This window comes from Anabrus simplex, chromosome 11 (assembly GCF_040414725.1).
Source record: "Anabrus simplex isolate iqAnaSimp1 chromosome 11, ASM4041472v1, whole genome shotgun sequence".
NCBI classification, from domain to species: Eukaryota; Metazoa; Arthropoda; class Insecta; order Orthoptera; family Tettigoniidae; genus Anabrus; species Anabrus simplex.
In genome coordinates this window covers 61,883,900-61,911,020 of record NC_090275.1, presented here as the reverse complement: position 1 = coordinate 61,911,020, position 27,121 = coordinate 61,883,900, and the positions used below count along the sequence as shown (strand labels likewise).

Below are 27,121 nucleotides of genomic sequence, written 5' to 3'. Positions count from 1 at the left end.
ATTACATTTTCAAGATAACGAAATATCTTCACTAGACCAATTTTTGAAGTTCCTATCATTACATTACGTTTCCCTATTGTTTTTGATCTGTAAAATATGTTTGATTTTCCTCGCGTTTTTTTTGCTATTTTATTTTGTCCGAGGTTGTTGAATATAACTCTGGCTTTGGCATGTTCTTTCCCATGCATGACTCCCTGAAATTAACAGCAGAAGGAACAACAGGAAGTTCCAAGGAGCAGAAATGCAGTTTATTACAAAGTATACACACATATTTTTGAAGAAAATAGGTTTATTTCCTTTCAAGAGGAGGAAAATGCGCAAACGAAGGATATAAGAAGTAGAGTAGAGTTTTAGCTAAATTAAATATTAAGTTAGAACTTGAAAATATAGCCGGTGTAACTCTTCATTTCTGTGATCCAGCACAGTCTTCACGACCATACGGAAAGGAACCTGTAAAAGACAAATAGATATATTGAGGAAATATGATCCAAAACGTTTTCATTTCGATAACAATATTTTATAACAACACATTTTCAAACAAAATTGCATTGTTTTTTCTTTTTTTGTTTACATAAGTATGTCATACCTGGAAGTAATCTGAAAATTTATATTACGAAAGTTAGCGTCACAAAATGTGTGACAGAAGTGTAACGCTAACAACCGTGCAGGCTGTGATGTAAGGTATGCATGGAAGGCCAGACAATGTTACCTAGCAACCGTGCAGGCTATGTCTTATAACTGGTGGTCAGGTGGTCATCAGAATTGAGCAGCCGTTGGTGGATGGCCCTGACCGGAAGACACATATTTATGATCGTTTCATTTTTTTTAACGATTCTCTAGCAGACGAGTGGCAGAATAAGGCCAACACGCATGGACTGTTTCCATCAGCGTGGGCATTTAAACGCACCGGCCAGTTTACAGCTCTTGGAATTTGAGTGTTCGCAGGAGCAGAAAGGAAGTCGCTACATATTTTCACAGTCTACCGAAAACATTCAAGAAGTCCGGCTCCATGGCTAATTGGTTAGCGTGTTGGCCTTTGGCCACTGGGGTCGCGGGGCCGATTCCCGGCCGGGTCGGGATTTTAAATCGGTCTAGGTAATTTCTCCGGCTCGGGGGCTGGGTGTTTGTGTTCGTCTTAAATGAATAAGTTCAATTCATCAATATCGATTCATAATTAATAATCAGAAACGTACAAAAATGGTTAATTCATAATTAATAATCAGAAACATACTGTACACAGTTGTTAAGAGGACAGTTTCATAAACTATACGAAGATTTGGTTCATGTCTTAAATTGTTTCTTTTTTTTTTTTTTTTTTTTTTTTTTTTTTTTTTTAGAATGAGCGAGAATTAATGTAACGAAATGTTACACATAGTATAACCGTATATTACCTACCTATCAAGATATATATGTGAGGAAGGCAATATCACTAGAAGAAAGATTAGTTACCTTAAGGTAGGATGAGTGATATTTGGCTTACACTGATTTATAATACATGACACATTTCGTTTTAAAGGGTAGATTGTTTAAAGTGTTGATAAATAAGAACATCATCTGATAAGGCAACACTGACAAGTCTTGACTTCATAACACAACAGTAAAATTATATTAAGGCAGTTCCAACAATGTGTACTTGGTAAATGGTGGTGGTGATTACTGTTTTAAGAGGAGGTACAACTAGGTAACCATCCTCTGTTAACATTAATCAGAGGGAAAATATGGAAGGGATCCGACACTTTTAAAAATGAAAGGATCGGGCACAGAAAGACAAGGGCCACGAAGGGCGTACACAAGTAAGAGGGACTAATGCCAGGACTCAGCTAAGGGGAACCGTGAAGCTGAACCACGCTCCCAAGGTAAGAGTCCCTCTGGGGCACCTTTTAGTCGCCTCTTACGCAAGCAGGGGATGTCGTGGATGTTTTCTACCACCCACATCCATAGGGAGATGTACAGTACTTGAAAAGCGGCGGTAAATTCCAAACACGCGTTTCATGCAGTAGCGCGGCCAGCGATTGCCTGCTTAGCCTTGTGGTGTCTTCGGTTAATAAGTGTTTAAGTCATCAGTCCACAGACTGGTTTGATGCAGCTCGCCATGTCTCCCTAGCATGTGCTAACCTTTTCATTTCTACGTATCTGCTGCATCCTACATCTGCTCTAATCTGCTTGTCATATTCATACCTTGGACTACCCCTACCGTCCTTACCGCCTGCACTTACTTCAAAAAACAACTGAACAAGTCCTGGGTGTCTTAAGATGTGCCCTATCATTCTATTCCTTAGTCTCGTCAAATTTAGCCAAATCGATCTCCTCTCACCAATTTGATTCTGTATCTCTTCATTCGTGATTCGATCTATCTATCTCACCTTCAGCATTCTTCTGTAACATCACGTTACAAAATATTATATTCTCTTCCGTTTTTGAGCTCGTTATCGTCTATGTTTCACTTCTATAAATGACAGGCTCCAGACGTCTTTCTAATTCCAATATCCAATTCTAATATCAATGTTCGAGGTGAACAAATTTCTTTTCTTAAGAAGGGCCTTCTTTACTTGTGCTAGTCAACATTTTATGTCCTCCTGACTTCTGCCATCGTAAGTTATTTTACTACCCAAGTAACATTATTCATCTACTTCTTTTAAGACGTCATTTCTTAATATAATATTTCCTGCTTCACCTGACTTCGTTCGACTGCACTCCACTACTTCTGTTTTTAACTTATTTATCTTCATCTTGTACTCTTTCCCCAAGACTCTGCCCATACCATTCATCAGTTTCTCCAGATCTTCTGCAATCTCAGATAAAATAACAATATCATCAGCAAATCTCAGAGTTTGGATTTCAACTCATTGGATTTTGATTCCTTTCCCCAATTCATTTTTGATTGCCTTTACTGTCTGTTCTATATAAACGTTGGAAAAGAGGGGGGACAAACTGCAACCTTGCCTCACTCCTTTCTGGATTGCTGCTTCGTTTTCAAAGCCCTCGATTCTGATGACTGCAGACTGATTTTTATACAAATTGTAGATAATTTTTCGTTCTCGGCGGTATATGATCCCGATCACCTTCAGAATCTCGAATAGATTGGTCCAGTCGACATGAACAAGAAGAGAACTGAAAGAACAATGCTCGATTTTTACACCATCACATGAAAACAATAACTCTCAAGTCAGCTGATTCGATTTGCTCAGCTGTTTCACTCTCGTGTTGAGTCTACAATGTTCTTTTTTGTAGTATTTCGTAACCTAACGAACAGGTCTACACTTCATGTGGGACATTCTTAATCCCTTTGTTACAGTATGAGTGTCACACAACCAGTTGAACTTGTTTCAGACCACACATGCATCCTACCTACCGAACAGCTCTACTTTATCCACCCACAGAGGGTGGCTCGGCTTACAAGATAAGGAGCCAAACACCTCGTAACAACTACACCGCTGTATTATTATGTCATAGTTGACATAAGAGAAGCCATGGATTTAGTTTCAATCAAACCTGTCTAGGAATGATATCATCACTCAATGTCTGACACGTAAGTGAACCAACTCAACACAAATCGATATGAACACTTAGGCCCGGTTGTATAAAGACATCTGACTGGAGATCAATTAAGAACTTAGTTCTGAAAATGAACTGAGATTACGACATCGTCGCGTTGTATAAAACTGAACTCGGTTTACACATGTGTAGTTCAAATGTAACCGGAGTTCAAAAAATTGGACGTGGCAACACCGCAACACAAATGAAATACGAAATAGCTCGGCCCATTGGATAATACTTAAATAGTGGGATTGACCTGGCCGTGACTGTCAACAAATGAAATACGAAATTGCCGTGACTGTCCTTAGCCTACAAGGAATACAAAGCCTGCCCAATAGCCACTCATAGCTGTCCGCCCTGTGGATGCTATATTTGCCGCTAGAGGCGCTGCAATTCAACCTCACATGAACACCTCGGTTGGCGGTATTTCTACACGTTGTATGCTTACTGGTGACGTTTACTACGAAAGTTGAATGTTAATACTGATAGAAATAATGAAACTCAATAATGATTTTGTTTTGTCCCAATCCTTGGCTGAATGGTCAGCGTTGAGGCCTTCGGTTCAGAAGGTCCCGGATTCGATTGCCGGCCGGATGGGTGATTATAATCACGTCTAATTAATTCTTCTGGCTCGGGGACTGGTGTTTGTGTTTCTTGATATAGTGATTACTAGATCCCGGATTTTTAGGTACTAAAATGTTATTTTAGCTGCCTAAAACAGACTCTCAAATAGGCTCTACAGTATTTTTAGACAGCTGCAGTTTTACGTATCTTAATATGCATTATTTAAAACACCGTGTTGATTTTGCTAAATTGATAATAATTCGTTATGGGGAAATATAAAACAAGTTTCACTCACCACTTGCTGCAAACGTCACAGAATATAATTTTACCATCCGATGTGAAATGGGTAAACTCTTGTAAATTGAGGATGAATTGGAACCTGACACTTTCGGCTTAATTCACACACTAACCAAATGGGAATCAAGGTATTGTTAAAATACGTCAATCATATTACACTGGTGTACTGCTGCGTTCCGTTTTGTGAACAAGGCTCTAGAAATAAAGTTCTTGGAACTAGTTTCCATGAATTCCCTTGCTAAGAGCCAACTAGGGAATTATGGATTAAAGCAATAGGCCTAAGCAGACAAGGTATGGTACAGTAAATACACAGACCATGTGACGGCAAAAATTAAGTTACTTATTATTATTGCTCCTGTTCTGATGATAATAATTTCCTTATTCTGTTGTGTAAGTGGTACCAAGGATAAGTTATGGAACCCTAGTGACCGTTCCGTCGAGTGCTGCAATGGCATATATTGGAGGGTATTTTGTAAGAGTTGTCAAAGACCAAATGCCATGTGAAGATTGTGTTGAAAAAATTAGTAGTATCCAGAGTCCATCTCCACTAACGTCATTAATAAAAATCAAAGACAGAGGTGGTCTCACGTCTCAGCTATCCAGAGCCAAGTTTTGTTTCACTGCTGATGAAACTAGGGCAAGTAAGGGACGAAATGTTATCGGTAACGCTTGGCAGTCCAAAAATAGCACAAACATTAACCGAAATACTGTTGCCACGTGTTGCTAAAAGTCCTATTCTACAGTGTGGGATAAGTGATCATCCTGAGGAACAAAGCAGAATAATACTGCAGAAGTTTCTGCATCCCTCTGTCACTAACTACGCGAATGGCATGGTAGATGAGTATCGCCGAGAATACTTCTCGAGAAGAAAAACAATTTATGAGAAGAAAATATCAAGGAAAATAGTTAAAGTCGTTCCTTTTCACTGAAAATCTACGGTGCGGTAGTAAAAATATCTAGTGCAGACCTTATATCCTTTTAAATGCTAGACATAAATTTCGACAGTTATGTGTGCCATCTGAAATGAAAATACACAGCTGAATTGAACTCCTAGGGGTAAAAGGTGAACATTTATTATTTTCTGCTAAGTAATGTATATAATACACAGGAAGTATAGTGTAGAGATAAGTTTGTGCTGGTTTTAACTGCCGTTAGCAATGCTAGTGAGTGCTGATGTGAGGTGGTATAGGCTCCGTGCGTACAGCACTGTGCTGCTGCGGGTGGATACTACGAGAACTACTTAGAGTCGTCTTCATTAACAGCTCGCCATATGAAGCTGGAATGTGTGTGACGTTTACATGCATTTATTCAATTATTTTACAGTGCTGTCTTCAGATGATAATTTTTTAATGTCACAACGTTCCGACAGAATGATGTGCTTGTTCCTGGCTGCATTAATAGATGCAGTAATACAGAGCTTTCATTCACGACCTCACGAAATGAATTTGAAAAGCAGTAAATCGCAGGAAGTGATTTACATTTACAGTATTTAATACACAGTTACTCTTAACATAATGCAAAGGTTAACAATTACAAACAAATTATTGAAGAAGTTGGATGTCAACACCAACATCTACAAGACCATGCAGAAGACGATGGTCATTGCCACGACTGGAATTGTACGGAAATTTATGGGTTCAAATTCTACGTAAAACTGTGGTTTACATTAAGGTTTATTCTGCTCTGATTTCCTAAAATCTGTACAATTGCTTGAATATTATTATCACGAAAGTGTGCAAAATAAATAAATAAATAAATAAATAAATAAATAAATAAATAATAATAATAATAATAATAATAATAACATACCGTGCTACAGTCCACAATGTGAAATTTTAGAGTATTTTGTCACAACCTCACCAAATGGATTTAAAATGGCAGTGGGCAAATATACTGTAATTATAGAAATTGACCTCCATCACACAATATCAATAGCTCACAGAAATACCGCATTTTACATACGTAAAGTTCTGTTCTCGCCCCGAGGTGGTGCAACTCTTTTGAAGCAACCCCTAATGAACATGAGCTGCATGTACCCTCATGTCAATCTTAAATTTCTGTCTGTATCGGGAATCAAGCCGGGGCCCCCGACGAAGGAAACTAGCAGTGCTAACCATTATATTACAGAGGTGGTCGCGATCGTATTGTAAATACAGACACAACAATTTATTGGCAACGTTAAGATATTCTGATATTTTCAACTGGTCCAACATCAAACCTGTGCCTTTTTATCGGAAAAAGTTCCTCTATAAGCTCTTCTCCTTGTTGTATTTCTCTTTCCGCGCTTTTTAGATACGAGGCCCAGACAATTCACAGGGTTGATCGGTACACGAGGTGACATATTCTGAGTAAACTGTATAAATAACAGCAGAAATATGCTTACATTTCATGCATATATTTTTATTATTTTACCAAGGCCTCACTCGCAACATTAACCTACGCTAACATGATATCGTATTAGAGATAGACCAAATATATTTTTCTGAAGACAGCATTCTTTAATGTGTACATGAAAATCAATCTCGTTATCACCACAAATAATACATAAATTACTATGTTGACTCTATCGTGAAATGGTAGTCTCTCTAGTGAACCAACGTTTTTCTCTTATTATATTTGCAGTTATTCTCTCTGTTGCTATTTCCTGCGAACAGTTTTTTCTTGTAAATTGAATACATGACCACTTTCTTGAAGTTTGGAATAATTTGGCCGATTGTTGTTGCATAAAACACTCTGAAATCCCACTGTTATTATTTAGTCGGCCATAGCAACACGCTGTGAAACGACAGAGATATGTGCGCGGTGATCGCATTAACTTACAATGTTCGCCACTCGCAGCGCAGCGGTGCATTTTTCCCAGCAGCGCACGGAGCCTATACTAGCGCTGCAGTGGTCAAGGCGCGCACTGCCAGGCGGACACTGTTTCTGAAGAGAGCACTGCGAATGAGCAGGCTTTGTATTCCTTGTAGGCTAAGGACTGTCGAAGAAGGAGAAGAAGATAATATTGTAATCTCGCGAAGTAAACATGGAAGGAACTTCACACAGAAAGAAAAGGGCGATCTGGTGGATATTGTACTATCAAGGTACAAACATATAATAGAAAATAAAAGAACCTATATGGTGACATCAAAGTTGAAAGAGAAAGCCGTTGACTTGTCAATGTTAAAGAGCTCTCCAACAACCATTTGAAAACTTACTGTAGCATAAAACCTAAGAGTTGTTAGGAACATACACATGGGTGACAGGGGATAATTTATTTGACTAGGTTTTTGTAGTGTGTCCCTTAACTTTAGTTCCAGTCGTTCCACAACATCTTTCGATAAACGAAATCTTATTTTGAACATTTCACACAATTCAATAATCGGATTCCGTCTGTGCCGAAAGACGCGAGGAGCTCGTTGTAAAATCAACTCTTCTTCATCAGACGAAAATCGGAATAATCTGACATCTCTGCTAAAGAAAATATATATATGCTTTGTTTTGTAAACTGGAAACATAATAGAAACTTAAGTAACAACATGTTGGTATAGCAGTAGGCTATTGTTTATATGATATTCACATAACCTCACTTCTGAAAAAATCGAGCGATCTTTAGCAATATTATTTAACTACTAGCATTCAATATATTTATAACGCACCTCGATATTTTTAAGGTACGGTATTCTTACGCATATACGATACAAGGAAACACTTCTCAAGTCTTCAGGTCTAGTTCAATGTTTAATATGAATGATAATGATCTAAGTTCAAGGAGATTAACCGACGAATATTCGGCAGTCAAATCTGAACTTAGATCAAGACGAGATGATCTTAGGTTAGCGTTTATACAACGGAAAATCGAAGTTCAACTTGACTGGCAGCCATTTTTCCTCTTTAAACTCAGATCAAAAGTTTTATACAACCGGGCCTTACAGTAGCAGTCGAGTAAGTTTGGCTGGGTTCATAATTCTACTCGTATCTACATATACGAAAAAGTATGGGACATCGCTAACTACTATTAAGGCTGGAAGGTTTTTATACTAATCACAAATTCAAGTATTAAGTATTCAAGCTATGTAGTACGCCTTTTCTTTATCTTTTTCATCTTCTTCTATCGCTTTTCCCGCATTTGTAGGGCCGTGGGTACGAATTGTGTTACATGGATGGGTTCAGTCCTGTTTTACGACCGGATGCCCTTCCTGACGCCAACTCTGCAAGGAGGGATGTAATCACTATTTCGTACGTCTGAGATGGTTGGTAGCGTGGTGTGTTGTCTGAAAATGAAGAGGAAAGTGTTGAGGAAAACACAAATACCCTGTCCCCGAGCCAGAAGAATTAATCAGACGCGATTAAAATCCCCTAAAACGGAGGCCTCAACGCTAGCCATTCAGCCAACGAGCCGGACTATTTGTGAAAGAATTGTTGAGCATAAAAGGCTCTACAGAAAAGTCAGTGACGATATTTTTATATCTGTGAAATGAAAAAATACCCCTCAACAAGAGTTTTAATATCATACTTCCCAGTAAAGAACCGTCCTTAAAATTAGAAACTACACTTTAAGATGAATCACGTATCCACGAGAACGAAACATGGGATACGTTTTCAGACAGAGACACAGTGACGTCCTTTGCAACATCTTTGAAGGAAACATCCACAGTTCTAGCCTTTCAGGCAAGCAACTGAATGTCGAGAACATCCTAGGGATATGAGCTACAAATTTTAGGTAGATAAAATATATAAAAGTTTGAGAATATATTATTTACTCATTCCTAAAAGTTACAATCCTTTTCTTAATCAGCATTGTCCGGTTGATTAAATTAGCAGTTTGCCTTTTTCTACCACTACGATCGCTAATATGAGTCAATGCAGAGTTTCACTTAAGCCCTTATATCTAACTACATTCGGTGCGTACATTTTTCAAAGATCATAAAACAATTGAGGGTACTGAACCAAGGAACACATTACAGAAAGAATTATGTAAATAAGTTAATTTGGCCAGGATTTGAGTCAAGTAGAAAGAAAATAAACAAGCGATTTTAGGCTATTTATCCGAAACTGCATTTAGGCTGGAAGTGGTTTTCGAAATGTATTTTTTATTTTTATTTTGATAGAGCTATTCAAGATTCACAATTGAAAAATTTCCGGATCCTTTATCCCTTCAACTTTCGGCACAATTGAGGAAATTGCTTACTTTTACGTTTTTTGTAGTATGGGGACCTGAATATGTCGGCTAAGAAATGTTTTCAACCTTAAAAATAGTTGGAACGAAGACAGTATTATTTTAAAAACTCAACTTCTGGAATGACATGCTGTTCTTGTACAGAGCAAAAAATAAATGTTCAAGACAGAAATCTGTGGTTGCAGCAACAAGGATTATTATTTAGTAGTTTATATCTTTTTGAGATAAACTGCTTTGGAAATGGGCTCTTCAATTAATGATAGTTTCTACGTACCTTTCTGATATCCTGCTAACACCATCCGTCTTCATCTGTTCTCAGTGCAGAGCAATAGCAGGGGCAGCATACCCAAGTCGAGCTATGGCGGGAGCGGCATAGCTGTAGGCTGGGGCGGCGTAGCTTACAGCAGCAGGGGCGGCATAGCTCACAGCAGCTGGGGCAGCATAGCTCACGGCAGCAGGATGGGCGATAGCAGCAGGGGCAGCATAGCTAATAGCGGGGGCGGCGTAGCTAATGGCGGGGGCAGCGTAAGTGACAGCGGCAGGTGCGGCGTAGCCAAGTCCCAATACTCCACGCTTCTCCTGCTTCTTCTCCTCAGTTACAGACTGGTCTTCTTCCTTGGGGTTCTGGGCATAGGCACATACGGCCAGGGCCAAGACAAAAACAGCCTGCAATAAAAGAATAAGACCCCATTCACAATGAAAATTAAACCTTAACATAATAACATAAAAATTAAACGCATACAATTAGTGAGATGTATGCATTTACAATGACGACGCAAACTTAAGTATTATCCAATGAGAAAGGAAACCAAGTGAAGGTGTATAATCTAGCTGTTAGCTGATATTAAATGGCTAGTTTTTTTTTTGGTTTGCTTTGCGTCGCACCGACACAGATAGGCTTATAGCGACGATGGGATAGGAAAGGCCTAGGAGCGGGAAGGAAGTGGTCGTGATCTTAATTAAGGTACAACCCCAGAATTTGCCTGGTGTAAAAATGGGAAACCACGGAAAACCATCTTCAGGGCTGCCGACAGTGGAGTTCGAACCCACTATCTCCCGGATGCAAGCTCACTAAATGGATGCTTGTGGCCAGATAGCGAAGTAGTTTATATACGTACATTAACACAAACTAATTTTTAAAACTTTCTTTCAAATTTAATCAACGTGAAATTGATGCCCAGATGGTAATTTTCATCATCATCATCATCATCATCTGTTTACCCTCCAGGTTCGGTTTTTCCCTCGGACTCAGCGAGGGATCCCACCTCTACCGCCTCAAGGGCAGTGTCCTGGAGCTTCAGACTCTTGGTCGGGGGATACAACTGGGGAGAATGACCAGTACCTCGCCCAGGCGGCCTCACCTGCTATGCTGAACAGGGGCCTTGCGGGGGATGGGGAAGATTGGAAGGGATAGACAAGGAAGAGGGAAGGAAGCGGCCGTGGCCTGAAGTTAGGTACCATCCCGGCATTTGCCTGGAGGAGAAGTGGGAAACCACGGAAAACCACTTCCAGGATGGCTGAGGTGGGAATCGAACCCACCTCTACTCAGTTGACCTCCCGAGGCTGAGTGGACCCCGTTCCAGCCCTCGTACCACTTTTCAAATTTCGTGGCAGAGCCGGGAATCGAACCCGGACCTCCGGGGGTGGCAGCTAATCACGCTAACCACTACACCACTGAGGCGGACTGGTAATTTTCAACACTGCATATATGATCTCTTTTTCTTGTCATACAGGCAGGGCCACTTGAAAAATCTTAGGTTCTTTGCAAGGCATTAGTTTGGGCCCCCTGTTTGCTTACTTCAGGTCATCTAACCAAACCTATGCACAGTACTGGATATTAAAAAACTTTACTTTCAAAACCTGCATCTAGCTCCAGGCCCCTTGCCGGTGAAAGCAACGCTAAGCCAACGTATAGTTTCTTTGTCTGTAAGAAATATCACTTTCTTAGCAGAGATATCTATAGAACCTTCATTAACTAACCTTTATCTATTTTTTAAAAAAATAACTTCTGGCCAATTTCCTAGATCGCTTAAATGGAATATCTTGTACTTCTGATGGTCTTTCTTCCTTTCCGTTGAGTTGAAAGTTAGCTGAAGCATCATTTTCATTACCCGGCACTAAATATGAAATTGAGTTCACTACCTTTTTTTAGTTTCAGGAACGTTAACATTCATGTTCAATACCGGCTAATGGTTTACCTCAATAACTCGTGGTTATTTCCTGAACTACATTCTAACTGTACAGTGTTCCTAATTTAAAACGATATAACGACATATAGGATAAAACGACGTGTTTTAATCACATTTTTACAGAAATGTAACGGCTAAAACGTCCAGTGTTAATTTTTATTTCTAACTAGCTGATGTATCCGTGCTTCGCCACGGAATTCTCAGGAAGACTGTCTTTGTAGTTTTTCCAACTGAAGTTAACATAGGTCATTATAATGACGTCAGTAGGAATGTAGCGATTAAAAGCAATGTTATCATTTAAAATATTCGATCAGATGAAATAAACGCACATTTTCTCACTTTTAACGAACTACGGTGCTGATCTAACAGTCCAAAGTTCCATTGCTGGAATGACCTGGCCGCAGACAGACGTGAACACTTCTCTGCCATTATTCCATTAAATGCGCACACTGCTCATTCCAGTCAGCGCCCTACAGTAAAGACTGAATAACTGGAATGCTATCAAGAACCAGTGTGTTACGTACCAGTAGTATCAGAAAATGTATGAACCAGAGGAATGGCATGCTAAAGAAGAAAGAGATCTAACTCCCCATCTACTCCCCGCCAATATTCAGGCAGGCTGTTATACTCGGTACGCAGCAGTAATCCCATCTATCGGCGATGAGTGGCAACAGAAGACACAAAGCACATCACAACAAACAATAGTTAATGTAATTTTATTGTTGATCAAAGTTATGAGCTTTCTATGTTGTAGGCCTTCACGTTTAGTTTTGTTTCGACTCTGTGAATATTAGAGCGTCTTATAAAATTATTTACCGCGTAGACTGTTGTACCTTATTCCCCGACTATACATAGGCCTACCGATTTTCATTAAAATCTGTTTACTCATTTTCTCGTGACTCGTTGCTGATATGGACTTAGCAACAAAAACCCAAATTTATGAATATCTCTGTTATCATAGCCGTTATGGTAAACATTTATGATATAAATGATCGGAAATATAATTCTATACAACTTTAGTTATGTAGTATTTATCGATCCGACCACTAATAGTATAAATATCTGGGAATTAAATTTCAGGCCTTCCCCTAAACTACCATTTCACTCAGTGTGAATAACATGATTTACAGCCTAGATTGTAGTGGCTCGTCCCCCGACTTTACATACCTATTTTCATTAAACAGACAAACAGGCAGAAATTACGGAAAATTAAAAAGTGCATTTCCTTGTTTCTGTGAACACGACCAATACAGAAATACCATTTTTTAAATTCTGAGCAATGACGAGGGCAGTGACAATGTACAGACAAAACTCCTATTTAATATATATAGACGTATTTGGGGGTTGCTGACAACAATGTCTTTTTGATCTGGTTATCCTCCAGGTTCGGCTTTTCCCTCGGACTCGGCGAGGGACCCCACATCTACCGCCTCAAGGGCAGTGTCCTGGAGCTTCAGACTCTGGGTCGGGGGATACAACTGGGGAGGATGACCAGTACCTCGCCCAGGCGGCCTCACCTGCTATGCTGAACAGGGGCCTTGCGGGGGGATGTGAAGATTGGAAGGGATAGACAAGGAAGAGGGAAGGAAGCGGCCGTGGCCTTGAATTAGGGACCATCCCGACATTTGCCTGGAAGAGAAGTGGAAAACCACGGAAAACCATTTCCAGGATGGCTGAGGTGGGAATCGAACCCACCTCTACTCAGTTGACCTCCCGAGGCTGAGTGGACCCCGTTCCAGCCCTCGTACCACTTTTCAAATTTCGTGGCAGAGACGGGAATCGAACCCGGGCCTCTGGGGGTGGCAGCCAATCACACTAACCACTACACCACAGAGGCGGACTGACAACAATGTAACGATTATTATTGTAGATATGAAATCAGTCTGTCTGTTAAATAGTCAAGACAAGCATCGCTGTGAAGATGTCGTAGGAGAAATGGAAAGTGTTTAATATTGAAAAAGTCCCACACAATATGGCGATTAGAAAATGAGGAAACAAACGTCAGTATCGCGAAGTAATTGGGTGTCTCACAACAAATAATTTATACAATTAGGGAGGGGAGAGAGAAAATACGGTCTCATTTCGAAGAGAATTCTTTAAAAATCAGGTGGGTCAGAACATCTGAGTACAAAGATACTGAAGAATCTTTACTTAGATGGTCTAAGCAGCAAACGACAAATAATGTCCCGACCAATGAAATTCTTCGCAGTAAAGCTCCGTAATTACTTTGTTGTAAATACAGCACTTATTTCACTTACGTTTTTTTTGAAGAGTTAACTTAATTCTGAATCTTACAGATATTACATTTTTAGTAATTAAAAAAACCGGTTTGTGCGACTGTCGGTTACATCGACGGCTGATTGGCGGTCTCTTCAGGGTCGTTATAACTGATTTAAACGGTATTTTCTATCCATTTTATGTTACATTATGTTAAACCATGGGGACAACGCATGGTCTTCCCGACTAATGCACAATCATTCTTTTTCAATTTGCTTTACGTCACACCGACACAGATAGGTATATGGCGACGATGGGATAGGAAAGGGCTAGGAGTGGGGAAGAAACGACCGTGGTATTACTTAAAGTACAGCCCCAGCATTCGCCTGGTGGGAAAATAGTAAACCACGGAAAACCATCTTAGGGGCAGCGGACAATGGGGTATCCGAGAGGTGGTCAAGGGATAAGAAAACGTTCATTATCCAAGTAGTCAGATATACTGAGACAAATTTTTGGACCATTCTGAATGAGAAGTGCCCAAGTTAAAAGAACCTGGGTGTGGCCTTTGCTCCAAAAGACTCTAATGAAAATGATGATGAAAGGAGTAGGCCAGACTTCCATATACTTACCTGATTTGTGACATCGTTTCTCGCTTCCCGACTAAACAAAAAATAGTTCCCGAATATTCCCCATTTATAACGTTCAGTTGTTAAAATTTTTACACAACATAGTTTAGGCTACATCGTATGGATATTTGATTCTGCGTCATAACTTCCTCAACTAGGTGCAAATGATCGATCGTACGTGCATTAATCGGAAGCTGAATGACGACTTGATGACCAAACCAAACCCCATGGCCCAGCAGCCTCGAAGCGCCTTGGCCTACCAAGCGACTGCTGCTCAGCACGAAGGCCTGAAAATTACGAGGTGTCGTGTGCTTTGCACGACAAATCTTCTCGGCCGTTATTCTTGGTTCCCTAGATCAAGGCCGCTATCTCACCGACAGATAACTCCTCAAATTGCCATCACGTAGGCTAAGTAGACCTCGAACCAGCCCTCAGATCCAGGTAAAATTCCCTGTCCTAGCCGGGAATCGAACCTGGGGCCTCCGGGTAAGAGGCAGGCACGCAATCCCTACACCGCGAGGCCGGCTGACGACTTGATGAGAAGGAGAAAATTTGTTTGTTGGAAGAGTTAATTGATTTTTGGTTTCAGTCTTGAGTCAGTCTGTTGGTTTTACCGTGGTTAGCACAGTTGAGTTTCGTCGTTGGAAAAGTTTTGCAACTTCCTTTTCGTCGCAACAACACAGATAAGTCTTATGGCGACGATGGGAGAGGAAAGGGCTAATGGTGGGAAGGAAGTCGTCGTGGCCTTAATTAAGGTACAGCCCGAGCATTTATCTGGCGTGAGAATGGGAAACCACGGAAAACCATCTTCAGGGCTGCCGACAGTGGGGTTCGAACCCACTACCTCCCGAATGCAAGCTTACATCTGCGCGCTCCTAACCGCTCGGCCAAAATGCTCGGTACCGGGCGAGTTGGCCGTGCGCGTAGAGGCGCGCGGCTGTGAGCTTGCATCCGGGAGATAGTAGGTTCGAATCCCACTATCAGCAGCCCTGAAGATGGTTTTCCGTGGTTTCCCATTTTCACACCAGGCAAATGCTGGGGCTGTACCTTAATTAAGGCCACGGCCGCTTCCTTCCAACTCCTAGGCCTTTCCCATCCCATCGTCGCCATAAGACCTATCTGTGTCGGTGCGACGTAAAGCCCCTAGCAAAAAAAAAAAATGCTCGGTGAACGGTTTAACTTTAGTTTATAGGAATATGCGAGTTTTCATGTGATTAGCTAGCGCAGTCGAATAAATGTACAAGGAAAAAAGTACAAAATAAGAGGTGGGCCTAAAAGGTCGAAAACCCACACATATTAATATAAAATCCTCTTCTGTGATTTTATTTATGTATTTATTTGTGTCAGTAGCACAATATAGATTACAAAGACAGCTGGAATAATGGCTCCGGTGAGCCCCTGATGGCTGTCAGTGTCATCTGCTTCCCTTCAGCACTACATTGGATTTGTCGATATTTCTTGTACAGCTCCTCCGTTAAATCCCATCATCAAGTTTGATGCTCAACTGCTTATCCTCGTCGTGAGTTTTTAACAAGATAAGTTATATTTTTTAAATAAAATACAGACATTCTCTCAAGTATTTTCTCATTCTACCGATGTATTGCTTGTTAATGTTTCTTGAAGGTCCGCTGTTAAGTCTTTACTTCTCTAATCTTTAACCTACATTATTAAAATCTGGAATTAAAACTCTTGTGACTGTGAAGTTCTAACGAGATACTTCAAGGGGAAAGGTTTTCTACTTAGCATCTCAGAAAAGTTAAATTCTTCTGCAGACTAACGTAAAAGCAGACTTCTTTAAAACTTTTTATAAGCTCTAGGCTTCATTCTTTCTCAAGAGAGGGCAATACACGTTCTGCTGCAGTGTACATACAGTGTTCTAATGCTTCACAGTTAGTCTTTACTCAACTGTGAACGAAATGTTTGCCTTTGCAAGTAATTAAAACCCTTAATTTACTATATGAAGCGTAGGGCTACCAAATAATTAGAGGGAAATGAACATTAGAACAGTCTTTCTTCACTTTCTCGCATTCTAATAGATAGTTTTCTTACTCATAGATAAGTTTTGGTGAGTTCTTCTTTCTTACCATCCACATCAATGCAGTCTAGTTAACATCAGTCGAAAGCAGCACTCAAGACCGGAAGGTCGAAGGGCTAAAATGGCTCAAAGGATCCGGGCTCCAGCCCGCATATCCATTGAGACGCGTGGTCTGTCTGTCTTCTTTCTTTCCCATTATCTTAGAAATTAAATTGATTTGAGGCTCATATATTTAAACACACATTAAGTTGCTCAGAGCAGTTCAAAGAAATTTGGTAGGGATTATCCTCTATGATAGCACTTGTCTGTACGCGGTGTCTACGCAACATGGATATGTTTTTTGGACTTATAGGACGAGAGAACGAATAGAGATTCTTTGACTCTTCCCCTCTTAGTAGCCTCTTACGACACGCAGGGGGTACAGATAATGTATCCTTTCATTCCACGAACAGGGGAGATAATAATAATAATAATCGTATGGCCTCAGCTACCGTGTGCAGACATTTCAATTTGACGCCATCTGGCTGTCTGCTCGTCAATTTCGACGTTCCGTTTTACTCTAGGCCCCCACTAGATGGCAGGCCGAGTAAACCGAAACTCTCTAGGGCGTCTATGGCTGAGATTTAATTAATTTTGTCGGGTAAACACCAAATGTGTCACCAGAGATCTTTTACATGCCGACATCGTACGACATGGAGTGTCGAATGGACTTTTTTCCGCCCTTCAAAAATCCGACTACCTCTGCCGGGTTTGAACCCGCTATCTTGGGATCCGGAGGCCGACACTCTACCGCTGATCCACAGAGGCAGCTACAGGGGAGATAAAGAGTTCCGATAAATCGAAAGGAAAAGGAGAGTATCAACAAAAGATTGGTAAGGCTCACGAATTGTGAGAAAATTCTAGGCATCGTAAATATATACCGTATTTACGCGAATAATCCCCGCCACCGAATTTTAGGAAGGATCTGCGGTTACACAAAGCATAACTGCAAACCCAACATCGAAAACTAGGTGAGCAGGAGCGTATTGCCAACCTTGACGCAAATAAAACACGCTCCCCAATTTCGTGCCTCTTTTTTTAAAGAAAAAAAAGGAAGCGGGGGTTATTCGCGTAAGTAAAATATATAGCTTACTGTAGTGCGCCTGGTGGCCATGATTGATAAGGCGTTGAAGTCTAAAAGGTCTGACACACCGTGGTTAGCCGGTTCGAGTCCCGTTGGTCGCATGGTAGAAGAGGTGGTGGTATACAATTTCTAATCACTAGATTGCGTGCCAAAAGCCTGGATTCAATTCCAAACATCTCCACAGTGCCCATGTGGAGTGAGAGCATGGTGATTCGTCCGTCGGATAGAGACGTTAAACCTTGAGCATACCCCTTGGTGCTATTCGACAGGAGTAGGCTATGTGCAGGCACCGGGTTTCACTCTCTCCCTTCCTAGTATTAGATATCACGTCATTCATTTCATCTCATTAACTCCTCTGATGAGGTTGACGTCAGGAAGGGCATCCGGTCATAAAAACCCGCGACGACAGATTCATCTCACCTCATACCCGATCCCGTAGAGAAACGAGACAAGGGTTGGACAAACAATCAGCTTTACTGTAAGTCGCACCGACACAGAAGGCGACGATAGGATAGGAAGGGACAAGGAGTGGGAAAGAAGCGACCGTGACCTTAATTCAGGTACAGTCCCAGCATTTTCCTGGCGTGAAAATGGGAAACTGCGGAAAACCATCTTCAGGGCTGCCGACGGTGGGGTTCAAATCCACTACCTCCCGAATGCAAGCTGATAGCTACGTGGCCCAAATCGCTCAGACAATTGCTTGGTACTCTAATTATTATTATTATTATTATTATTAGCCAGCCCTGTGTTGTAAAGGTAACGTGCCTGTCTCTTACTCCAAGGCCCTGAGTTCGTTTTCCAGCCAGTTCAAATATCTTAATTCTTGACTGAGAAACAGAACATAGTTCACTTGATACGAGACTGTCTCAACCCCCTGTGGGTGGGGGCGGTAGAATAACACCCACTGTATCTCCTGCCTGTCATAAGAGGCGACTTAAAGGGGCCCTAGCGTCTCTTGACTTGGGAGCGTGGGTTGGAGACCACGGGGCCGACAGCTGAGCCCTGGCATTGCTTTCACTTACTTGTGTCAGGCTTCTCACTTCCATCTATCCTACCAACAATAATGTTATTTGCTTTACGTCCCACTAACTATTTTTACGGTTTCGGAGACGATGAAGTGCCGCAATTTAGTCCCGCAGGAGTTCTTTTACGTGCCAGTAAATATATCGACACGAGTACCTTCAAAAACCACCAGACTGAGCCAGGATCGAACCTGCCAAGTTGGGGTCAGAAGGCAAGCACCTCAACCATCTGAACCACTCAGTCCGTCTTCTATCCTATCCAACCTCCCTTGGTCAACTCTTGTTCTTTTCCGCGCCGACGGTATTAGAGCACTCGACGCCCTTGCCTTTCTTTGGCCGATACCTTCATTTTTCGAAGTGTCTGATCACTTTCATTTTTCCTCTCTAGTTAATGTTAGGCCTATGCAGTGGCGAAGCATGAACTAAGTAAGGGGGTAGACAAAGATTTCTTTTATTTAAACTGTTTAAGTCATATTATTATATAGAATTTTGTTTTCGACGCATACATCTGTATTCAGTATTATATTAATGACTCTGAAAATAAGACAAACCCTATAACAACCTATAAGTTAATCTTGCGTGCACTTGCTTCATTTTAAATATAGACGAAATAGGCCGCAGGAGTTGTCAAATAACAACATACTTTTAGAATAAAAATAGCAATATATTTCATTGTTACCGGTATATAGATTTAATAAGAGAAATAAGAAATAAATAGTTCGTACAAGTCACCTTAAACAATGTTCTTGTAAATCCGCCTGTCCTTCATTCCCGCAAATATATCTATTACTCTCGTCTTGGAGTCAGGCGTCTTGCTAAGATTCCACAGAAATTTCTTCTCTATAGCTTGAGTTCCCAACTTAGACAGTCTCTGGTTGGTCATCCAATTCCTTAAATAGGAACGTTTTAATTCGTTTGAATGCACTCATGGCGCGTTCACTAGAAACTGACTTTAACGGAATATACAGCATCAAGTTAAGCAATTTTTTTCCGTATGCGTACTCTGGAGTACCTTATTAAGACTGGAAGCCAATAGTTGTTGGGGTTATAATACCGCAACTAATATTGGCGGGCAAGAAAATGCACGTACTTGAAGGGTTTTGATGCTGTCATTCATTTATTAGGTGTAAGTTTACTATACTTCGTATTTAAATATTATTCATTTATTTTTAGACGTGTCTTATAATAAAGTAAATTAATAACATTAAAAGCATGTCTAAGATGGTAGCCAATAAGAGCACCTTTATAAAAGAGATCCAAATACTAGCCAATGAGAGCAAGAAGAGACGCTGGTAAGTATGTCTACTGGGCGGAGACATCTCGCTATAGGAAAGTCATAGTTCCACAGTCAGCACCTACAGATAGCGTTAGTGTTGCTCTATCTGAAAGCTTTGAAAATCAGGGGGAAAATACACAGAATGGACAGCGTCTACTTTCGCCTACGTGCTTCGTGTAACTAACGCGAGCCTTAACATTGCCGAAGTGAGACGAAAATAATTAAAGCGGCGAATACAATAATGTCACGAATTTGGAAATAATTTAATGTTCTAAAAAGTAATTGAATTAACTAGACAATATTTCTTTCACAAAATGTTAAGGGTACACGCTGTCTACCCTGTCTCCCCTGATGCTTCGCCCCTGGGCCTATGTAGAGGATGGTTGTCTAGTTGTACTTCCTCTCAAAACAATAATCACCACCACCACGAGATATTCTCAGTTTCTTAGTTACAGGAAGAAGTGCACAGTGGAGTCGATGACCTTAGATGTTAGGCCCCTTTAAACAACAAGCATCATCATCATCATCATCATCATCAAGTGCACAGTGATAAGATGACGGTAATGACATAGATGAATACTGGTTGCCATGGTTACAATGGTGTCGGGAAATCGGCGATGCTAATTCAAGATAGAATCTTCTTCTTCTTTTCCTATTGCTTTTCCCACATCAGTTGGGTCGCGGGTGCGAACTGCGTCGCACATGTGGATTTGGCCCTGTTTTACGGCCGGATGACCTTCCTGACGCCAACCCCATATGGAGGGATGTAATCACTATTGCGTGTTTCTGTGGTGGTTGGTAGTTTGGTATGTTGTCTGAATATGAAAAGGAGAGTGTTGGGACGGACACAAATACTCAATCCTCAACAGAAGGGATTAAAAACCCCGACCCGGCTGGGAATCGAACCCGGGACCCTCTGAACTGAAGGCCAGTACGCTGACCATTCAGCCAACGAGTCGGACTAATTCCAGATAGAATCCCAGTCCAAAAACATATCCATGTTGTTAATCCTGGTCGAGCTGAGTAGTTCAGACGGCAGAGCGTTCGCCTTCTGAGATTAAGTTGGCGGGTTCGGTCCCCGCTGAGTTTAAGAGTATAGATATACGAGTGTATCAGAATGAACCAAAGTTCTAAAAACGCAAAGAAGGCAAAGGTTTGAATAAGGGTTCAGTAATACATTATAGAAACTAGTCTACTTAAGTTCAGATAAAGCAAATAGGTGCTTACTCACCAGAACTTTCATGGTGGAGAAGTGGAGGTATGAACTTGCGTTTGCGGTTCTCACAAGATGAAACTGTGCTTCGAAAGGGACTTGGATGGCTCTTATATACCAGTCTCCCTCACTCTGCCCACCCTATTGGGTACACCCACCACGCCGCCTTGACCGGTCACCGGCGACAGTATGATTTAACACCACATTTCTTACATATGGGAGGCAATTGGAACAACGAGTTTCCACACGGATGTAGCAATTCATCGATAGCAATCTCTTGACTTGGCTGGACCACTGCGGTATCCCGCTGAGAAACACAATGCCAGGTGCAGGAGTATCATTGCCACTTGTGTCAACTTAAATCTTGACTTCTTCCCATATCTTCAGACTGTTCAAGGTCTGGACAACAGGTCAGCAAGGTCTCGGTGTGTATACCGTACCTTTTAGATATCAGAGCTATATTTCACTTCAGAAATCTTTTTTTTTTTTTTTTTTTTTTTTTTTTTTTGCTAGTTGTTTTACGTCGCACCGACACAGATAGGTCTTACGGCGACGATGGGACAGGAAAGGGCTAGGAGTGTGAAGGAAGCGGCCGTGGCCTTAATTAAGGTACAGCCACAGCATTTACCTGGTGTGAAAATGGGAAACCACGGAAAACCTTTTTCAGTGCTGCCGACAGTGGGGTTCGAACCTACTATCTCCCGAATACTAAATACTGGCCGCACTTATACTCCGTACGGCTCTACTTCTAAATTGACGTTTTGGCAGATTTTGGCTCTGTCTGGTGGTTATGCGCTGAAGCATAGACATCCAACCAATCCCAATCTGCCATTCATATCGATTTATATTGGCAGAGCACGATCTCGAAACCTAGTTGCCAACTCTATTATTTATATTCACCACGTGGTTAACCTATCTCGCTCAGCGTCTATGGTATTCGGTACGGTTCGCAATCTTTTGCATTGTCCTTCAATATTTCGTGTGTTTTTTATATTGTTGGAGGGTTCTAGTGACTGAGATCAGTAGAGTGTTCCCTTTGTAGGCCATAACCTCCTTCCTGTGCCAGCCATTAGCCGTTAGTGACGTGTTATTTCCTCATTCTCTTTTATTGTTAATTATATATTCTCTTTTAGTGCCAGACATTGTTAGTAAGTGTAGTTTTTGTGAATTTGTTTTCAATACATATTCATTCGTTTTTCTGAGTACTGTATTACAATTTAAAAGGGCTGTTTACCGCGGTCATATTGCATCAGCTGTTCTCACAGGCGTAGCGCGCTGGCAACAGAGGAAAGGTGATGCTCATTTGTTTTGCGAAACTTCAATTTAGAAGTAAGGCCTGCGGAGTATAAGCGATTGCAGCTATCGAGCTCGGTACTTCAGAAATCACTGGCGAAAAGGAGCGCTGGCCTTCTGAACTTAACCTAGCAGGTTCGATCCTAGCTCAGGCCGGTGATGTTTGAAGGCGCTGAAATACGTCACTCTTGTCAGTAGATTTACTGGCACGTTAAAGAACTCCCGCATGACAACTCTCTGAAAACCGTCAAAGTAGTTAGTTGGATGTAAAACCATTATTATTATTTAATTATATACAATTCACAATTTTACAATCGGGTTTATGTACTTCTTCGGTACAATGTACATAGAAGAAGTACTATTCACAACATACACACACATGGGCGCCCGCAGGATCTTTTCCAGGGGGGGGGGGGGCACATTAACAATTTTCTTGAATATAAAAACCAATATAACGTCAGCAACATTAGATTGTTTACAGAAACTTCCAGTTATAACATATGCTAGATGACTGTCAGTAATTTCAGTTTATGAAATAATCTGGTATGATATTAAACAATTGAACATTAACATCTTTAGAATTCCAGGGGGGGGGGGCAAGTGCCCCCCCTTGCCCCCCCCCCCCTTGCGGGCGCCCATGTACACACATATATATGCTTCATACATACATACATACAATATTGAAAAATAAACTGGATAGATATTTATAGGGTACTAGCTGATGTACCCGTGCTTCGCTACGGGATTCTCAGAAAGACTGACTTTGTGGTTTTCCTAACTGAAATCAACATAGGTCATTACAAAAACGTAAGTATGAATGTAGCGATTAAAAGCAATGCTATCATATAAAATACTCGATCAAATGGAAAGCCGCACGTTTCATCACTTTTAACGAACAGAGCTGCGGTTAGACTGCGGTGCCAATCTAATAGTCCAAAGTTCCAGAGCTGGGATGACCAGGTCGCAGATTGCCATGAACACTCATCTGCCATTATTCCGCTAAATATGCACACTGTTCATTCCAATCAGTGCCTCAGAGTAGGGATTGAATAGCCCAAATGCTATGATGATCGTGTTACGTACCAGTAGTATCATAAAATTTATAAACCAGGGGAATGGCATGCTAAAGAAGAACGTTATCTAACTCCCCAGTTACTTCCCATCAATATTCAGGCAGGCTGTTACACTCTGTACGACAGGGCGAGTTGACCGTGTGGTTAGCGGTGCGCAGCTGTGAGCTTGCATCCGAGAGATAGTGCATTCGAAACCCATTGTCGGCAGCGCTGAAGATGGTATTCCGTGGTTTCCCACTTTCACACCAGTCAAATGCTGGGCCTGTACCTTAATTAAGGCCTAAGGCACTCCTAGCCCTTTCCTATCCCATCGTCGCCATAAAACCTATCTATGTCGGTGCGACGTAAATCAAATAAAAAATACTCTGTACGCAGCAGTAATCCTATCTACCGGAGATGAGGGGCAACAGAAGACACAAACAATGGTCAATGTAATGTTATTGTTGATCAATGTTATGAGCTTTCTATATTGTAGGCCTACACATTTAGTTTTCTTTCGACTCTGTGATTTGTAAAATATTTTATACCGTAAACTGTAGTTTCTTATTCTCCGACTTTACATACCGATTTTCATTAAATACTGTTTACCCATTTTCTCGTTACTCGGCGCTGATATGGACTTACTGTAGTAACAAAACTCCAAATTCATGAATATCTTTGTGATCATAGCCAGTGAGGTAACAATGTATTACCGGGCGAGTTGGCCGTGCGTGTAGAGGCGCGCGGCTGTGAGCTTGCATCCGGGAGATAGTAGGTTCGAATCCCACTATCGGCAGCCCTGAAGATGGTTTTCCGTGGTTTCCCATTTTCACGCCAGGCAAATGCTGGGGCTGTACCTTAATTAAGGCCACGGCCGCTTCCTTCCAACTCCTAGGCCTTTCCTATCCCATCGTCGCCATAAGACCTATCTGTGTCGGTGCGACGTAAAGCCCCTAGCAAAAAAAAAAAAAACAATGTATAAGACATGAATAATAGGAAATTTAATACTGTATAACCTTAGTTATGTAGCATTCATCGATTATACCTCTAATAAAAAATATTTGAGAATTACATTTTAGGCCTTCCCCTAAACTACCATTTCACTCAGCGTGAATAAAATAATTTACAGCCTAGACTATAGCGACTTATTTCCTGACTTTGCATACCGATTTTCGTCACGACAGGACTACTAATAACAATATTTGAGAATTAAATTTTAGGCCTTCCCCTAAACTACCATTTTTCTCAGCGTGAATACAATCATTGACAGCCTAGATTGTAGCAAATTATTCCCCAACTTTGCATACCCATTTTCTTTAAAATACGACCACTGATAGCATAAATAGTTGAGAATTCAATTTTAGGCCTTCCCCTAAACTACCATTTCAGTCAGCGTGAGTAAAATGTTTTATAGCCTAGATTATAGAGGCGCATCCCCCGACTTCACATACCGATTTTCATTAGACCACTAATAGCATAAATAGTTGAGAATTCAATTTTAGGCCTTCCCCTAAACTACCATTTCACTCAGCGCGAGTAAAATGATTTATAGCCTAGATTGTAGAGGCTCATCCCCCGACTTCACATACCGATTTTCATTAAATTCTCTTCAACCGTTTTCTCGTGATGCGTGTACATACATACATACATACATACATACATACATACATACATACAGACAGACAGACAGACAGACAGACAGACAGACAGACAGACAGAAATTACGGAAAAGTAAAAAGTGCATTTTCTTGTTACTATGGACATGACCGATACAGAAATACCATTATATTCAAATTCTGAGCAATGTACAGACAAAACTCTTATTTTATATATATAGATTTAGAATACATAAATATTCAAAATTATTCGTAGTACACGATTTTCGTTAGTCATCTGTATATGGTGGCCGGTTCATGTCAATAAACTTCCTTACCATATAGCAAATGGCTAGGATTGCTACTTTTTTGTAATTCTCTGTGGAGGGTGGAGATTAAGTGCTTCAATGCTCCTGTGTAGTGTCTTTGGTATAACACCATTACATCCAATCACTACCGTAATGATGATAACATTGTCGGTGTCCACATGGCTTTTATTTCTGCACTTAGATCTGTGTACTTGAATGTGATTATTGAAGGTTGTGAGGATTAGGGCAGGCTATGAGATTTACGAAACAGGTTTTCTTGTTTTTATCTACAAAAGGTATATCTGGTCCGTTACAGGTAATATTTTTATCAGTAATGATACTTCTATCCCAGTAAAGTTTCTAATTTTCACTATCTAAGACTGATTGGGGTTTCCTTCCAATATGCTGTAGTACAATGGATTAGGTTATTTGGTCGGGCTAATTTCTGATGAATAATTTTTGGAATTTGGTCATGTCTGTACTTGCAGTCTATATTTGTCATTAATCGACAACCTGCGGTTATGTTATTATTAATGTTATTATTATTATTATTATTATTATTATTATTATTATTATTATTATTATTATTATTATTATTATTATTATTATTATTATTATTATTATTGGTTGGATCCTCAACTGCTCCACCATTAGCTGTGATAGATGGCCTAGGCACCACTGAAAAGATGTACTAGGAAAATGAGGAGTGAGGTGGTATTCCGTTGCTTTCCTCACTGAGCCAGAAGTTGCTATTATATATCAGTCTGCCAATCCCACTGAAATGCATGCATTAACCGTCCCTATCAGCAACATTTTAACATCATTACTGCAGGGACTGACTGCATAAGGAATGACATTACTAGCATCGCTCATACTTCAGTCACTTTCATATTGTCAAAAAATAAAACAGATAATTATTATTATTAATATAGAGCCTGGGCTGCCGACAGTGGGGTTCGAATCCACTATCTCCCGGATGCAAGTTCACAGCTGCGCGCCCTTATCCACACGGACAACTCGCCCGGTCGTACCGAGTGTAAAACCTGCCTGAATATTGGCGGAAGGTAGCTGGGGAGTTAGATAACTTTCTTCTTTAGCATGGCATTTCTCTGGTTTATAAATGTTCTGATACTACTGGCACGTAACACACTGGTCCATCATAGCATGCAAGTTATTCAGTCCCTACTCTGAGGCACTGATTGGAATATGCAGTGTACATATTTAACGGAATAATTGCAGAGGAGTGTTCACGGCTGTCTGCGGCCTGGTCATTCCAGCTCTGGAACTATGGACTGTTAGATCGGCACCGTAGTACTCTTCGTTAAAAGTGAGAAAATTTGTGGTTTTTCATTTGATGGAGTATTTTATATGATGACATTGCTTTTAATCGCTACTGTCGTACTGACGTTTTTGTAATGAATGACCTATGTTGACTTCAGTTAAGAAAACCACTATGCCAGTCTTTCTGAGAATCCCGTAGCGAAGCACGGGTACATTAGCTAGTTTCATTATAAAAATGTGGGGTACTCTGTCGACCATGGGTGGGTCGTAAGAGAGGGGGGGGGGGGGGGGACACTTCCAGCAGTGCATTATTGTATTGATTGTCAACCGGTAGT

The 27,121-nt window shown here is 40.8% G+C and overlaps 1 protein-coding gene across 1 annotated transcript; it reads right to left on the bottom strand.

Moving 5' to 3' along the window:
* Window positions 1–315: 315 nt before the first annotated feature.
* Window positions 316–21,315, bottom strand: LOC136883353 (cuticle protein 16.5). Its single transcript, XM_067155605.2, has 3 exons — window positions 21,276–21,315; window positions 9,831–10,222; window positions 316–450 (listed from the first exon to the last, which is right to left on the bottom strand). Exons 1-2 carry the CDS (start codon window positions 21,285–21,287, stop codon window positions 9,872–9,874), a joined length of 363 nt encoding a protein of 120 aa, XP_067011706.2. The 5' UTR covers window positions 21,288–21,315; the 3' UTR covers window positions 316–450; window positions 9,831–9,871.
* Between the last annotated feature and the right edge of the window lie 5,806 nt (window positions 21,316–27,121).